The 17,651-nt window shown below is 55.5% G+C and overlaps 1 protein-coding gene across 2 annotated transcripts in view; it reads right to left on the bottom strand.

Moving 5' to 3' along the window:
- DLG3 (discs large MAGUK scaffold protein 3) overlaps nucleotides 1-17,475 on the bottom strand; it is a 79,020-nt gene extending 61,545 nt beyond the window's left edge. The window contains exons 1-4 of one of the 2 annotated variants that reach the window (XM_075106881.1): nucleotides 17,276-17,475; nucleotides 15,009-15,140; nucleotides 7,694-7,842; nucleotides 5,937-6,092 (exon numbers count right to left, since the gene is read on the bottom strand). In XM_075106881.1, the coding sequence (XP_074962982.1) occupies nucleotides 5,937-6,092; nucleotides 7,694-7,842; nucleotides 15,009-15,140; nucleotides 17,276-17,291 (453 nt within the window). In that variant the 5' untranslated portion in view covers nucleotides 17,292-17,475. The remainder of the gene's footprint in view (nucleotides 1-5,936; nucleotides 6,093-7,693; nucleotides 7,843-15,008; nucleotides 15,141-17,275) is intronic. The other variant, XM_075106880.1, reaches the window with a different exon arrangement.
- Nucleotides 17,476-17,651: the final 176 nt, after the last annotated feature.

Here is a 17,651-nt window from a genome sequence, read left to right as displayed (position 1 = left end):
TTTGCAGAAATGCACCCAGGAGGTTTGTTCTCAGCCTCCTGAGATGCTGGGGTGGCTGCGAGGAGGAGCAAAGTGTGGATGGGTGGACGTCAGGGCAGCACATCTTATGCTGTGGGCATGAATGCTCTGCACTTTAAGAGCCCCTGGTTCATTTGTGCCACAGGAGAAGGGCGTCAGTGCTTCACTTTGGTTGCAGAAGGAATGTGGTCAGTCACCTGACAAGGCAAAGCAGGAAAAGAGGTACCTGGGTGCTGCTGGAGGAACCCTGCACCGAGGCTGCACCAGCTCATGTTGGAAACCTGATGAGCAAAGCAGACACCCAGTGGGGACAGTGCGGTGGCTCATGGAGCTCCTGGCCAAGGCACTGATGGGGCTGGCCCCTGTTCAGTCCCCAACCTGCTGAGATGCCTGTGAAAGGTCTCAGTCCTCGCTTTCAGAGTTATGCATGAAACCCATCAGTGTGAATCTCAATGTGTGTTGCCCCAGCAGCTGTGCTCCCGGGGGATGGGCAGACACGCGCACTAGACAGAGGCAAATGAACATGGAGCATGAATCTGGAGGGAGGATTGATGGATTCCAGGCTCGTCTGGATGACTCAGGACCGTGGTCATCCATGGGACACTCCCAAGGCCTCCTCCTCACTGTCCCCTTTCTGCCACTGCACTGGGAGCGCTGCAGACACTCACACCATCACAAAATAACTTCAAAACAGTAACAATGACTTGGATGAACGGACGGACCAACAGCCCTATGTCTGGCAGAGCTTTCCTACGCCATGCAGCCAGAAAAGCCTTGGGGTCTGCTGAGGATCTTCCTTTTGCCACTGGTTTTATACAGAAAGTCCCTAAATAGAGCAGGAACAGGTGGCCATGCATGAGCCTTCGGTTTGACAGCCTGGTGGCTCTACTGACTTCATCCTTTGCTGAAGCTGTATATTGAGCTGAGAGACCTGAGGTCTAAGCATCTCCTTGTTCATCTCTACAGCAGGAATAGCAAGAGCTTCTAGTACAGCTGAGGCCAATCAACCCAAAAATGTCCACTGAAGTGACAGCCCGTGCTGACCCCCGCTTTCACCAGCAGCAGCATCCTTGGGACAAAAGCAGCCAGCTGCCCAGTCGGGTCCCATGCTGTGCAGGGCTGATGTATGGTTCAGTCTGAGCATGTTACCGCAGACAGACACTCTCTTGGCTTTAGCGCTTTGGCTTTCAAGCCTGTGTCTGCAATGTTGAAACACAAAACTGCTGGAGAGCATCCGAGTGCAGAGCCCCGAAGCAACCTCCAGGCACAAAGCAGCTCAAGCGATACCAGGGCAACAGCCGGGGCCTCCAGGCTCTGGGTTGCTGCTTTTCTTCTCTGCTTCTCCTAAAATTAAACATGTTCTCAAAGGTGCATGGAGATGAAATGGGGAAGGGGTGTCCCTCTGGGAGCTGGTTGCTCCTCTGCTCCCATTGCTTGAGCATTAGCCAGTTCTCAGCATTTTGGGGTTGCAAGGCTGATGCTGCTGGGCTTGAGCTGAGATAAAGCAGTGGCTGGTCTGGCCTGCAGTGATGGCTTCGGCTGCCTGCCCAACCAGACCACAGAGAGGATATGGGGTGATGGGGAGAGCAGGACATATGCAACAAAGCAACCTCAAGGGGGACTTCTTGGGGAGCTTCCTGGGGGCTTCTTGGCATTCATTGTCAGACATTCACCCACAGCAGGGACCTGCCTAACTTCCCTGACACTCCTTGGAATAGGGAACAGCTACTTGGTGCTACCCCTCTCATGCACCTTGCAGAGAAAATGAAGAGCGGTGGGGCTGCAGCCAGGGCAAGGGGGAGCAGGGAGCTCACAGGGGGCATTTCTGCAGCTGCAGCATCTGCCACACACCAGTCTCATCCTGACCCGCTGTGGGTGCCTAGAGACGCTCCCACCAGGCAAAGGCACAGAGCACGGGAATGCCCTTCTCTTTGGCCAAAGGCAAATCAGGAAAGAGGAAAAAGCACTCGATAGAATAACGGGAGAAGCAGACAGCCGGTCGCCATGCTGGCGGCACAGCTTGCTTTTCTCTGCCAAATCCCCTGGGGAGCTCCACGAACCTTTTTGGCACTTGAGCCGTGGGTTATAGGGCAGATGGACGCACCTTCTTCAGCGGCAGGTGCAGCAGAGAGGGCTCCTAACACCCTGCCAGGGTGTTTCTGCAGAGCTGGGCCATGCCCTCCCTGAGGTGCAGGGAGGGAAGGGGACATTTTTGGCCTCAGCTCAGCAGGGCTAAAGCACAGCCTGCACCTGGCACACTGTGAGCACACTCAGCAGCATCCCACGCAGCCACAGCCTGCGAAAGCGGCAGCACCCCCTGCCAGTGAGGTTTCCTATTCACCGGCGATTTCAGAGCACGCACAGAAAGTGTCCTCTGAAGCAGTTTTTCTTGCTCTCTCCATCACGTGAAGACCTGCTGTTGCTCAGTGTCAGCTGCTGGGCTGAGCAAGGACAGAGCCACGGCGTTGGTGTCAGAGGGCTAAGCAACGAAACCCTTGGCAGGCAGGAGGGAGGGAGGGATGCATGGGCAGAGGACTCGGGAGGGGCAGCACTGCACTGGTGCGATGACAGGGATGAAGTCAGAGAGGCTGCAGAGCTGTGCTGGGAGGCAGGAGAGGGTGGCAGGGGAAGAGCAGTGCTTCCTTGCAGGCGCAGGGTTTCTGCTCATCAGCGGCATTGTTCCTCTTTCATTTATCTTTACAGCTGGCTGCTCTCTGCTTCCCGCATAGAGGATGAGAACAGCGTTTACTGAGAGAAGCAGCCTTCCTGCCAGCCTGTGAGCACAGTCAAGTGGCACTGGCCATGGGAGCATCCTCATGGATCTTCTCGCTGTGGATGCACACAAGCCCTGAGCAGCCCTTCTAAGGTAACCAGGGGGCTCAGGGAGTGGTTGAAATGGAGGATTTGGCAAACAAAATGCCACAAACCCCAGAGTTCAAACAGCATTGTCCCTCTGAGTGTCTCAACACGGCATTTCAGCTGGCTGAGTGCCTTTGCTCTTGCGCTGTTGAGGGCTGAACACCCACTTTCCCATGGAAGGATTGTTTCAGCCCACTGAGCATCACTGTCAGGAAGCACATGTTGCTGGTGCATTTACCGGTCCCACTTCCTTTGCAGCAGCCATTTGCACACTGCAGGGCTACTTGGAGTGCACACACATCCTTGCCAGCAGACAGAAAATTTCCTGTTCCTGGAAGCATTTGTGCAGAGAGGCAATTTATTTCTCATGCGTCTTCCTGGCTAAAACAGGTTATGGTGGCTTTTGCTCTGCTATCACTGCCGGGGAGAGCTGCAGGCACGGGAGAGGACAAAGCCAGGACAACAGAAAACTTATTTACATTGACGGATGTGATAAGAGAATTGCACTTACTTTATGCAGGACAAGCCAGTTCATCATCTTGCCTTTTATCAGTGGCAGGGTGTCCGCTAGAGCTCTTGTTCCTGGACTGATACCACCAGGGGGGCAGCTGCTCTGCCCTGCAGCTGGTGCCCTCCTGCCCTAGCATTAAATATCGCCTATTATAAAAGCTTCCCTGTTTTTTCCAAGTGCCATTTGCCATCTCAAGTGTCTTCCTGAAAACCACTTTGGAAACTCCTGTGGGAAAAAGCATGCACTGAAAGCTGGGGAGCAAGAAGTCACAGTGGAGGTGGGCAGGAGCTGGGTGTGTAGGTGTTATCCAGCTCTGATGCTGTCCTGCATGCTGGGACTATTGAGAACCGGCACGGGAGGTGGTGCTGGGCAGGAGCTGAGGTGTCCTCAGTGCCTTTGTGCAAGAGTGAGAGATATGAAGCAGGGCCTATGCTGCGGTCCATTGGCTCAGCCTGCCCCCAGGCATGGCCGATCCCAGGTCATGGTCCAAATCACTGACAGGGGGAACGGCTGGAAATGCTCCCGCTCCACCAGGGCAAGGCCCGTATCCAGTGATGAAGATGACATCTTGGGGAAGAGGCTCACTGCCTTGTCAAAGGCCCCTGTATCCCAGCACAGGGGCTGCTGCAGAGGAGCAGCGCTCGAGCCTGCAGCTCGTCAGCATTGCTTGGTCCCAATTTCCAGAAAAGCTGCTGGGTCTCCCCAGAAAGCTGAGTTTCAGGCAGACCTACGGGCATGGATAAGCCCAGCACTGCACATTACTATCCTGATGGTTTTTCGCCTCCAGGTCCCTGCTCTGCCTGCAGCCAGGCTGTGAAGTGGCCGTCCTCTGGGATGAAAGAGGCTGCAGATGAGAGAGCCCTTCCGAGCACAGCCCTCCCAGAGCCCTGTCCCACCATCCAGGTCCCCACCACCCCCTCCCTCCCAGGGCAGTGACCCCCTGCTGCGTGCCAGCAGCTGCAGTCCCCATGGATGGGTGACCCCAAAAGCACCACCGCATGGCACCGAGGACCAGCTCCTGACCCGTATCGACACAGGGTAGGAAAGGAGGAGGCTGAAAATAAAAAACCTTCAGAAAAGCATGGCAGGAATTATTTCAGGGCTGGAACAACCTGCCTCACACTGAGTGAGTGAAGAAGCCAATCTGTTTAGTTTATCTCTGGGAAAGTTAAGAGGGAACTCAGACGCATCTATAAATACCTACATGTTGGGAACATTTCTGATTGCCACGGTCCTTTATCCTCGCAAACAAAGGCAGCAAAATTTCCTGGGGCTGGGAGCTAAAGCGAGAGAAAACCAGGCTAACAGCAAAGTGCAGATTTTTAATGGGAAAGATAAATAGCCATCAGGCCAGCCAGACTAGGGACACAGCAGATTCCCCATCACATGAACTCTTAAAACCAAAGCTAGGCAGCTGCTGGAGACACTGCAAGTCAGCTGGACATTTGGAGCTGGATGCAAGAGCTGCTGCACTCCACAGCCTGGGACAATTAGGAAGAAAATCCCTTAAAATCTGACTGTTCCTGGCTGACCAGCTCTCACCCCTCGTGGGTTTTGCCCCGTGACTCCCCCATCTGCGGTCATGGTTCCCTCCCACTGGCAAACGGAGACCAGCAGCCGCGCTCATCCTCCTGTCGTGTTCAGAAAACCACTGTCCTGCCCTTCCAAAGCTGGTAAAGATTTGGTGAATGTTTGAAAACAGAGAGAGTAGCAAGAGGAAAAGGAGAAATTAAACAGTAAGGCAAAAAAATGGGGCATCACCCATTTTATTGCAGTCCAGATTAAGAGGGAAACATTTAAAAAGGAGAGAAAAGAACCAGTGCAATTTTCGTATTTAAAATATTTCAGAAGATGACTTTGACTTAGCAAGCAAGCATTATTTCAAACTATACCAAGAAAACAAACATTTTCATATAATTTTAAATCTGTGGTGAGCTCCAACCATCCTGGCCACTTCATCCTTCCCAAAAGTGCATTTTGCCCTTTCCTCATCCCTAAAACTCCCCTCAAATGCATAGCCCAAATGATGCACTCGCACCAGGAGGAAGCTGAGATTTACGATGCACATCCAAATAAACGATGTTTCCAAGTAAATAAGACAGCAGAGAAAAGCTCCTGGTAAGCTGAGGAATGAACCTGCCATTTAAGAGCTCAGAGAAAAAAATACAGAAATCTGCAACGTGGGAGTGTTCCAGCGCTGGGGGTGAGAGGGACGGGGCTGGAATGATTTCCAGCTCCACGCAGCCTCTTTATTTCTGCGCCATATCCACCTTCCCTCCAAGCCCTGAGGGCTGACACTGGGCCATGGTAAATGCTAATGCAAGGGGATGATTTTGCTGTTGTCCAGCCCCTGGCACAGGTGACTGCTAGGTTTCCTAGCCTGAGCATCACCAGAATAGCCATGAGGAAACACTGCCAGCCTCAGGGGGGCAAAATGCCTCCCCAGCACCATGCCCTATGGGCGTGTGGCCCCGATGCTGTCCCGGCAGTGCCCGCTGCCCGCCAGGCTGGCAGGGTGGGACGTGGTGTGGGGCGCACGGAGGCTCACCTGCGGGAGGGCGCTGTGAGAGCTGAGCACCAGGCTGCAGACGCTGGCCGGTGCCTCTGTCCTCCGTGCTGTCACCCTCACCAGCCGTGGTGGTGTCCCTGGCACGCTGTCCCCAGCCCCTGTGGGAAGCCGCCGCTCTCCATCCTGGGATGGATCCTGAAACGAGATGGGGGGTACATGTGGGCAGGGCAGGCCAGCTGCCTTCAGTGCCCGCCCCGCCACTTCTAGAAGGGCCAAAATGAGCTTTCCTCCATGCAGGGAGCTCATACTGCTGTTGGTGAGCAACCACCGCCTGTGACACCCCCCCCGGCGCTGGCCCACGGGCAGCAGGGTCACTGCAGGCCACAGTGGAGACTTGCAGGCAGGGGACTCCAGGGCAGCTCTCTGTTGCATTTCATGTTTCAGCAACCCAAGATGCCTCAAACACATTTTTTTGGAGAAAGGAGGGATTTGATGGTGTTGATGGGCTTGGGCTGTGTTTGGTGCAGGGAATCCCCAAGACTGTCTGCTTTTCTTGTCCCCCCTGTGCACAGGGCACTGCGGGGGGAGCAGAAACGCCCCGCACTCCAGCTGTGCCAGGCCCACGGCTGCTTCCCCACTTGTTTCCACACTGATTTTTAAATGCCTTGACTGTCACATCTCCTCTGAGCCTCACAGACTGGCCTGGCCACAGAGGCGCCAGCAGAGCCCTCCGGTGGGTGGATCAAGGTTACAGGAGACCCAAAAAACCAAAGAGGGATCCTACTGCCTATGGTATAACATCACAAAAAATTTGTTCATAAACACAGACTAGGTCTGCAGGTTTGCCTTTAACTAGAGGGGCTGTCAATGTGAAGGGCGTCAAGGAAAAATGGGACTAAAATAGTTCCTGAGACAGAGGGGCACAGATGTCTCCTGCACTGATTGTGGGCAGTTTTGTCCCCCTGTTCTTGATCATTAAACCCCTTTAAATCATTCCTCCTTAGAAGACATTGTTCAGCTCCATTGTCCCTGTGTGCCACGCAAATTTGGTGTCCCCACAGGTATAGGATAGGAAGCCAGTTCAGTTCATGAGGCAGAAATATGGTGTTTATCTGATAGGACTATTTCACTGAAAGGACGAAGCCCTGAATTTTTGCATTTCTGCACAAATGTTCCTCTATATCCAGTTCAGGGGTACCCTACAGCATCCCCTGGCAGGGCACGAGGCAGTGAGAGGGGGACGGGAAGAGGGCCTGCAAAGGCATGAGGCAATTTTATTTACCTTGGTGCCTTTGAGATAACTGAGACCCTACCGCTCAATCCTGCCTCCCCAGCTGGTGCGGTATCTTTTAAAAGGCTGTGAAAATTAAAGGGAATGCAAATAAGAGAGACAGAAGTTATCTGAGAGCTGGAAAAAAAATCCTGAAAAGGGAAGCTTAAAAGACTCAACCTACTTCACTTATCAAAAGCAGCCTGCGAGGTGGCTAGATCAGAGAGCTGAAACGCCTCTGTGGGAGACAGCGTCAGACGGGAGCAACTAATCCAGCTGCAACAGCAGAGCAGGAATCAGAGCTAGAGATGAAGCTATTTGCATTAGGAGTAATTCAATTAACACTTGTGAACCAAAGAAGTTGCCTCATTAATGAGACAAGCTATGGCAGAGGAGGTGTGGAAGCACCCTGGGTGTAAGCTGGCTGGGCTGTGGTGGCCAGCAGCCTCCCATGCCCCTTGCCTCCCCCTTGGTGCAGGAGCGTGCAGGGTCTGGCCCCGCAGCATCATGCCGGAGTGGCTCTTACCTTGGGGAGATTTTGGGGCTCTCCAGGTGTGACTATAGAGCTGGGCTCTCTGGACCCATGCTGCTGCCCGGCTGTGCCGTGACGTGCATCTGGGCTGGGAGGCTGATGGGGTGCAGAGCGCAGTGTGAAATCATAGAATTCATGGATATCTGCAAAACAGCATGAGAAACATCCACAGGACCAGGGAGACAGCCCAATGCCAGCGTCCTGTGTGGGGTGCAGCACCTGGGCCCACCCGCTGTGCACCCAGAGCACCGTAAGTCTGGGCTCTCTGTGAGAGGCTAGCACCTGGGTGATGGGCTGGGACAGGGCTCTGCTGGCTCCCCACCCTTGCCACGCTGCCCACCATGCCCTGCCCTGCAAGGCAAGAGGTGCAATGGGGTGCCTGCCTTAGCATGCAGTGCCCCATGGCTGTGGAAGGCACAGGCATTTCTACAGGGCAATGACCACATGCTTTCACGGGGACTAAAAGCAAACTGTGCTAAGCAACACCAATGATAAATCCACCCCATCCTGCTCTCCTCCAGGCCCTGCCAGTCCCATGCATGGTCCCATGCTCCAGGAAGCCGCCTGTACCAGGCAGACCCAGCCTGCCCTGATGCTGCCAGGCTTCTCCCTCCCCATCACTGCTCCCCAGCTCCCCTGGCCCATGGAGGGGCTCTCTTCCCATGGGGACGGACAGAGAGGGTACAGGGCACCAGGACAGCACGCTTATGGCTACAGCTGTGTTATCTCCAGCTCCTTCCCCGGTAAATTCCCTCTTGCCACCTGACACGATACTACATGTGCACTGCCACAAGCAGATGCTAGATATCCTCACTCTGGGCTCCAAGGACCTGAGTCTGCTGCTGTAAATCATAGTGGCTCCAGAGAGAGGCATAAGAATGGGGTGTCCCAGCCCTTGCTGCTTCAGAGACAGTTATGGGCTGACAGTAGGACCTGGTGGCAGCTGTTGCCCGGGTGTAGCTCTAGTGGGGCCGTGGGAGGCCAGACCCTCACCTACCCCTGCCAGGAGCATTTTACCCTCTCCCAGTCACACGTGGAGGACTGCAGGGACCAGCAGGGCTGCAGTGGGCGTCGCTCTTCCCTAAGGAAGCCCCCACTGCCATGCACTCAGGCAGCTGCCGGCCCCCAGCTCATCTTCAGAGCCAGGTCAGATACAGACCTTCAGATCCAGCACCTCTGTAGGTGCAACTAAAGCCAATACACTCATTGCAGAAGTGTTTAATTTCAGAAATGGAACCACATCAAAACTGAGAAGCTTTTTTATGAAGAAACTGAGAGGGGTAACAAAGAGGATAAAAGATTCGTGGGAGGCACTGAGCCTTTGCAGAGAGACCCCCAGTGGAACATCAGAGCAATGCACAGTGCCTGGCTGGAGGACATCGTAAAGGCAAAAGGGAGGAAAGCAAGGCTGGACTGCAGGGGAGGGGAGGCTATTAAAAGCGAGAAGACATTCATCGAAACAGCTGAAACTGTGTCCAAATGAGAAAACCAGAAAGGATGGTAAATGCTGCCAGGTTAAAGGTAAAGCTCCAAAAGGTCGGCCAAAAGAGTTTGGTAAATTCCTTGCAAAAGGCATAAAAAAAGTAATAAATCCCTTCAAGCACCTGGGAAACAGGAAGCCTGGTGGAGCCAGCAGGGCCAAAAAGTCACGGTAGCATAAATAAGCACTTGGAGCAGCGAAAGCTGCAGCAGGACCCTGAGTTCATTTTCTGTACCTGTGTCAGCTGCAGAGGAGGCTGGAGAGCCCCTCTTCTGTGAGCGTCCCCAAGGGCAAGTGCTGGGTCTCAGCTCAAGGGGGCTGCGGCCATTCCCCTGGTGCTCCCTGGAAGCTCAGGGATGAAGCGGCTGCACCAGCCCTTCAGGGTGCAATTTCTCACCTGAAACTATGCCACATTGAGGCACCATGGGGTATTAAATGCCCGCTTTATATGGATTTCCAAAGAAAATCTGGTGAGCACTGGGCACTGTACGCAGGGACACGCTCAGCACTGCCTGAGGCTATTTCCCAGGGAGGCTTTCACAAAGCAGCATTGCACCCCCAGAAGCAAGTCCCTATCATCTCCCTGTGCTTAACCACATGCCCATGCACTACAGCAGCACGTCCATGTGGCTGACGGGACATGCAGCAGCATCACCCCCCATCACGCAGCTCTTCCACCTGTGCCTGCTGACCTCCCAGCCACAGGGGAAAAAGCTGCTATAAAACTTGGCTTCTGGCAGAGTGGCTTTGTGCCCATGGGGAGCCCAGCCAGGCTGTGCGGCTGCCCGAGTCCAAGGAGCACTGTGCCACTGCCCAGCGTCGATGCTGCTTTTGGAGCTGCTGCTTTGCATTGCATCACCGCCAGGCTCTGTCCTGCTCCCCAGGAGAAATGGGGCAGCCAGCAATGATGAGAGGAGTGGGAGTCCCCAGATCCACCCACCGCACCTGGGGCATACCCTCCACAGCCTCCCAGGTGCTGAGAGTGCTGCTGGCAACCTCCGAAGTGCTCCCAAACCAGGCATGAGGTGACGGCAAGCAGTCGTCACAGAGCCAGACAAACGGGACTTTGTTTTCATGCAAAAACATCTCTCCCTCTGGTTATAAAAATAGTCATTGTGTAACGGGATAGCAGGGGCTCCTGGCTGGGCAGATTACGCTTGGAATGCACAAAACTTCGCAAAAATAAAAACAGGATTTGAACAGCCCTGTCGTGGGGTGCACTGCTGCCGGCGTCCCTGTTTGTCACCCATCTGCTGCAGGAACACAGCCTTGGGCAGCCAAGCTGGCAAGGTGCCTGCGGAGCAGGAAGCTTGTCCTCTGAAGCAGCCGCTCTCCACCTCTGAAACCCTCGGCCCATTTTAGACACTTGCCAGGAGAGGGAATTGTTGCTGGCACCAGGGATTAGAGGAGTTTCAGGCTTGTGGTATGGGGTTCAGGCAGCAAAGGGCGCGACTGTGACAGGAGTACATTTTAGGACACGTATGCATAAGGCATTAAAGGTAATTTAAATACAAGCTGGTTTCCTTCATTACTTATGGGCATCACAAGTTGCACACAAGTCTGCCTCACCTGCACACGTTAAGAGCAGCACTTCCTGAAAAGCCTCAGTAAGAGGATGCTGCGGTAGCAAAAGGTGATGCTGCATGTTATATCTTACAGCCCGATTTCTGTTTGATAACAGTGTAAATCCACTCTGGATCTAATAAGGAGTAACTCAAGGTTTACAGAGATCAGAATTTGTCTAACAATTTCCTCCTGGGGTCACTGTGTCAAATATCATTAAATATTTCTATAGCAGCAGCATCCAAGGGCTAATGCAGCGCCCTCACGCCAGCCGGCACGCACACTTCCAGAAAACGACATTTCTTCCCCGGTGCGTGCACAGTCAGCTGCATCATCACAGTTTTACCCCAAGCAGAAAATCCAGCCTCCCAGCAGCCTCCCAGCCATGACCCTGCTGCCACAGGGAGAATTCACTCCTACGGCCGCCACAGCACAGCTTTCAAGCAAGCTATGAGTTTCCGTCCTTGGCTATGGGCTAATTTGCATGAGGAGGAGTCCTCAGGGCTAGGAATCCTCCACATTCCTCCAGTTTTCCACCCTGGCTCCTGCAGCCACCCAGTGAAGCTGCAACCACCATCCCCAGGAGCTCTGCTGGAGTTCCCAGCTGGAGTTTTGCAGCCAGAGAAGCATCACAGGTCAGCAACAGTCTGCCTCTCCTCATGCCTCCGCAGCAGCAGGGCTCTCTGGGAGGAACTTTTTTTGGGGGTAAAAGGAGCCACAGGGGAGGGCTGGGGGCCCGAGCAGCCACCAGGATCTCACTGGGGTCTGCACCAGCCACCACTCGGGCACAGGAGAGGAGCTGAGCCCCAGAGGGCTTTCGGGAGGAGCTCTGCCCTTTGGGCTGCTGGCAGCCAGGGTGGCCAAGCACACACAAACCCTGCCTGTCTGTCCAGCTTCAGCCGCTGCAAGGGGTACAACGGCCCCTTTCAGCCCCGGCTCTGGGAAGGAAAGGTCAGGGAACTGCTTCTGTGTGCAAGCCCTGTCCTCCCCAGTGACATGAGACAAGGCCAAGCATCTCCCTGAGGGGCTCTGGGAAGCAGAGGGAAAGCAGGGCCACAACTGCCCCAGCCCAGCCACAGCATCTCCGAGCCCAGGCTCCTCCAGCACCCTTTCGCTGGGCTGTTTCCCTGCAAGTCATGCGCTTGGCTCCGTGGCCTCAGACGCAGGGAAAGAGGGGCCAGGAGGAGGAAGCCAGCACAGCCTGTTTTCCCTCTGCGTTGCCAAGGAATTTCTTTTGTGTGGAGCAGGGGTTGGTGCATTCTAGCGTGGAGCAGCTCCTGCATCACTGCGCTGAGCCAGCTGCCGTGAGACCTGCAGGGGCAAGGGGCAGGAGCTGTCCTGGCAGAGTCAGCAAGCCCTGGGGCACAGGTAGCTCCTGGGAGAGGGAGTTGAGTCTGACACAGTGGTCACAGGATTTAAGGGGCTGTGCTGTGCTCAGAGAAGTCTGGCAGAAAATGGTGCATATGTGCAGAGCAACACTGGACACGTTCATGGTGACAGATACATCCAGCTCTGGACACCACACAGACTTTATCTGAACATCCCAGCAGATCCTCCCCCCGGATCTGGGCAAACCAGGGCTTCTGAAGTCCACAAAGTAGCTTACTCTTAAAAAAACCTATATGGTAAGCCATATCTCTGGCATTTTTCCATGTGGACCAACTTGGAAAACTCAATAATGTTTGGCACTTCTGGTAGCTCCACTACGGCATAATGCATTTTGGTGTTCAAACACAAGCTGGCCAATCCACATCTTAGGAGAGCATTACCTGTCTGAGGACAGGGATGTATCACGCTCATGTATTCACATATCCTAGGGGCTGAAAAAAAGCAGGCCCACATTTCTGAATGGCTGTAAGAGAAGGGACCTCTGCAGGCTAAGACCTCTCCGGAGCCAGAAGCATCTGGCACAGCGCAGAACAGTGCGATGGGAGACGCTGTGCTGGGAGGCGTACCTGCGGCTCTCCTGCAAATCCACCTCCCTCAGATAAACCCCAAATTAGCTCTGACTCTGAAAAAGCTTCAGACAGAGACACAGCGGCCCACTGGAAAAAGTGGGGGGTGAAAAGCAAGTAATATAGAAATGCTCCACCACCCTCCCAGGCCTGTCGGTACGCTCCAGCGGGTCTGGACTGTGGACACCAAGTGACTCCAGTTGTGCAGGCACAGCAAGCACGCAGCCGGACACAGCGTTACACGTGTCCACTCAGGGTCGGAGGAATTCACAAACCCAAGCTCCAGGGGGTGTGGGGGGTGGAAGTAATTAATGCAAATTCCTAGTTAGGTAAACACTTCTAGAGAAAGCTCACTCTGGCACGGGATCTAATATCCTGTTAAAGTAGTTGAAAAGGTCACCAGCAATCAAGCGACACTCCCTTGTGCCAGTGTTGACAGGACACCAAGACAGACGGCTTAGAGCAGGGAGCTGGGAAGTCCGTGCGGTGTCCGCGTGCCAGTGTGCAAACGGCAGCCAGCTCGGCATGCGTGCAGACGTGCTCTCTCCAGCTACGCTCTCTCCACAACACTTTTGCACTAATACGAACAGCCCTGGCCTTTGGGAAAGCTGCTTTGCTGGCTTCACACAGCCCTAGGGTGGGCTGGCGGAGCACAGAAAAGCAGCCAGGGGTGTTGGGCTCGTGTCAGGTTTGCCAAGGCAATCACAGCCCTGCTGGGGACCACTGCCTCCAGCATGGGGCTAACCGTGGGCTGGGGACCCTTTTGAAAGCGGGTTGTATAGATGAAGAGGCAAGAAACGAGATGCATGTGTCTCTGCTGCCAACGGCACGGGCATCCCAGTGCAAGCCCTGCACAAGGACACACTGGGGCTGAAAGCCTCCAGGTGATGCTCCAACAGCAAGGACAAGGAAATGAGAGAATAAAATACCTCATGACACAATGCTCATCCCATGATTGTATTTAATTTCAAGGGATAACCTGAGGCACAGAGGAGCTGCTGGCAACCTGGGGCTCTGTGGGTACAGAAATGGGTCTCTGGCCACAGAGGTGCCAAGAAAAGGTGAGAGCTGCTGAGAGAGGAGAGTGATGGCGAGGGAGAGTGCCAGGGCTGAGACAGCCTTAGGTCAGAACACACCGAGAATGAGGCACAGACCACATGTGGAGCTCTGCACCCCACGGCTCAGGTCCTCTTCTGGGATACAGAGGTTCTGGGGTGCTTTCCATTCCTTCCCAACCCGGGAAACTCAGCTTCTTTCCCATGAGACCCAGGAACAGAAACCACCAGGGCTGTGTGCACTTCCCTGAGGCCCACAGCAAGCAGGACTTAAGGAGAGGAGCTGAGCGGGAGCTCCTGCCCCTCTCAGCACACTGCAGCTTCTCCAGAATTAGTGGCCTAAGTGAAACTGCACAGCCAGGGTCTGGTCTGCTCTGGCCAGGAATAGAGCCAAGCAACTTCAGAGTCCAAAACTATTGAATGTTGTTTTTCTAAAAAAAAAAAACTTTGCAAAGAAAGTGCATTTTCAAATTACCTTGTTCAGCGAGATAGCTGTGCATCTTGCATGAAGAAGCTGCATTGTCCCATGAAACTCCAGCTGTGTTTATCTAAGTTCACATGGAGAACTTTATGCTGTGTTCAAAATGGCATTTCTTGGTGTCCAGCCCCAACACAAGCCTTGCTACCAAGTTTGTTTCTCACATGAAATGGAACCAATTGCACAGCGTGTTACTTGCAAGTGCTCATGGGTCTAAGCGCAAAAAAGGCCGGCATACCCCAAAAGGAGCTGGGTATACATGGATTCTTTATCAAAAGATAGAAAAATCTAGTTTCCCGTTGGGTTGGCAGCAAGAATGGAAAGTAGCAGGTTGTGATGAGGATGAGGGGTGTCGGGAGAAGCGAAGCCCTGTGGCAGGGTGCTCTTGGTATGGCAACAGAAGTGGAAACTCGGGAGTGGCTGTGGCCACACCACACCTGCACTGTGCAGAGGGTGCTCACAGCTCAGCAGCATCCTTTAGCGGGTGCTGGAAAGATCTGATGTGGCCTGATGAAGAAGGCTTTACCCCTTGTCCACAGTCACCGGACTGAGAAATCCTGTTCACATTGCAAACACCCAGCAACTGTAGCCCCAAACCCTGGTATCTCCTGCCCAAACACTGGAAGGGAAAGACAGCCCAGCTCCCTGGAGTTACAGGCACCCCTGTGTTTGCACAGGATGCACCCAGCCTGGTCAGTGCTAGGCACCTGTACAAGATCAGGCTCCCCGGAGAGCCCATTGACCACAAAGCCCCAGGGATTTCAAGGCAGGGGCTTACCCAGCAGAGCCTGGAATAGTTCACTTTGGAAGATGTGGGAGACTTTTCCAATAGAGGCTTTCAGCTCCTGCTCTTCTGGGGACTGCAGGGTGCTTTGGTATCTGGTCAGAATTTCCACTGCCCGTTCAGTGTCTGCAGAGATGACACAGGAGTAACAAGGCATTAACACTGGAGGATGGACAGACATTGTCAGGGAAGGCTTCAGTGCAGCCTTGGAGCAGTGCAAAGGGCTCACCTGGATAATGCCTCAAGTTGCCTTCTAGCTATGGATTTTTATGAGTCAGACAGCCACAAAAGTAGCCTCTTGACACACACCCTGCCGCGAGGTGCAGAGGGGCCACAGCAGAGAGCCAGCAGGAGATGGAGGGGAGGTGGCTCTGCCTGCTGTCCCTCCTCGACCCTGAAAATCTGGGGCTAAACCCAGGTTGACTCACCTCCAAACCCCATTGCACTGGGAAGCCTGAGCACCTCTGCCACCTCCCAGGCTGAGACGCCATTCATGAGCTGGACACGTCCCAGTTGCACAGGGCTACGAGTACTACCGCAGGAGCTGCAGTCTCCCACGTGGGGCCAGATGGCTGCAGCAAAGCTGAGCATAGCCCCACTCACGCGCTGCAGGATACTGCAAACAGCACAGCTACATGACTGGCAAGACTTGGGTTTCTACAGGGTGAAGCATAAGAATTGCTCCACACAGCAAGCAGCCTTGGGTCAGCAGGAGACACAGTGGGAAAGGAACAAGATACCTTGAGGTCAGGGAAGGAGGGATGCTGGCCAGGAGGGGAGCTGGAGGCTGCCACGAAGCAGTGCCAGGGTTAAAGACTAGGCTCACCATAGCTATGAGACAACTTTGGACCTACAATAATGGAGCTGTGATCCCTCTGTGCCAGGAAACCTCCGCACTTCTCTGGGCACATGCCTGGAGCTGCCAGTCCAGCTCCAGCCCCAGCTGTGACCCGTCTCTCAGGCGGGTGGGGAGCTCCCCTGGACCTTGCACCCGCCCCAGCGCTATCAGTGAATATTTCCCTTTGTCACCCAGGCAGCCCACAGACAAAGGGCATGTGTGTGCGGAAGCAGGGGAGCCATTCCGCCACTGTTGGGGACTCATCTTTTAACCTAAGAACTCATGCAGAAAGGATGACCCTGCTCATCCCAGGGCTCTCAGCAGGGAATTCAGGTCATCGAACAAGGGGGCCTGTGTCTGCTAGGGTGTGTGCCACCTGCTGTCCCAGCTCGCCTGGCTGGCTCCCCTCCTGGCTGCTCCTCAGCTGAAAGGGGAAGGGGGTCCTGCCTGTGTCACCGGCCCACACTGACTCATTGTGGGAACAGAACAGAGAAAGGTGCCTGGGGAAGCGTGAATAGCTCCTGCTCAGAGCTGGGCTCTCCACTGCCTCCAGGAAAACCAGGGACTTCCCTAAGCTCCAGATTTACTGGGCTCTATGGGCATCCCAGCCCTGTGTTATCACTAAGGGCTTCCTTTTCTGCAAGATCAGACAATAGCTTCAGACACTACCCAGCATCCTGTGAGCAGGGTTGAGTCATCTTCGCCTGGTCATTCCTGACCTTATCAGCAGAAGCTAAAGAAGCAGGTGGAGAACCTGGGCCACAACACCAGGACACAAAGACTACAAACCTGGTGTGAACATCCCACCCCAGCCTAGGCTGCACAGAAAGACCGGCACGCACCCTGCGCTGACCCCTGCACTGCTGGCCACCAGCACCGGCTGACAGCCAGCTGGAGCAGGGGAGTGCTGGCCCTGGACCACCAAACCCAGCATGTGCTGTACCCCCAGCACAGAGGGGAGACCGGAGCACCCTTCCTGTGGCACCCAAGAGCACATGGTGTCCGCGGCCCATCTCACTGTGCCTCAACGTGCAAGTCCAATTTACAGGAGATCCTTCCTCGCAGGGCCTGCACCCCCATAGCCGCCCTCCCCACAGCACCCAAGGGTGCTGCAAGCACAGCATCCCACGGCCACCCGCTCTAAGCCACAGTGGCACGAGGACGTGTCCCACAGCCCGGGAAGGGTACGAAGCTGGGGCACCCGGTGCTCAGGTCTCAAGCCCGGGGGTGCACTAGGCAGGGCAGCCCGGCCCTCCCCAGTGGCGCGGAGGGAGGGCGGCCGGGCGGGCGCTGCCCGGCGGGAGCGCGGGGTACCGCGCACACTCCCGGTGCCGGTGCCGGTACCGGCGGGGCAGACACTTGTTGAGCGCGGCGGGCAGCAGCGCCCGGCGCCGCGGGCAGAGCAAGGCAGGGCGCTCCTTACCTTCCCGGCGGATCATCGCTCCGCCGCGGCCGACGGCCGCTCCGCTCGGTGCCAGCCCACGAGCGGCCGAGCCACCGCCCGCCCCGCGGGAACCGGCCGAGGAGCCGCCCCCCGCCCACCCCCACCCCCCCCAACCCCGCCGGCACCGCCTCCGGGAGCGCACCCGCACCCGGGCGCTCCCGCTGCTCTAACCCGGGCGCGGCGGCTCGGCGTGCGCACCCCGCCCCGGGAGCCCCGGCCTCCGCTCCCTCCCCGCTGCGGAGGGCCCGGCCCGGAGGAGCCGCTCGGCGCCCGGCCCCGCTTCCCCGCGCTGGCACTAGATGGCACGGGCGCGCCGCGGATCCCCGCCTGCCCCCGGCCCCCCCCGCCGCGGGCC

The sequence above is a fragment of the Phalacrocorax aristotelis genome, chromosome 11, assembly GCF_949628215.1.
Source record: "Phalacrocorax aristotelis chromosome 11, bGulAri2.1, whole genome shotgun sequence".
Taxonomy (NCBI): domain Eukaryota; kingdom Metazoa; phylum Chordata; class Aves; order Suliformes; family Phalacrocoracidae; genus Phalacrocorax; species Phalacrocorax aristotelis.
The sequence above is the reverse complement of the archived record's forward strand: the minus strand, read 5'-3'. Positions and strand labels throughout refer to the sequence as shown.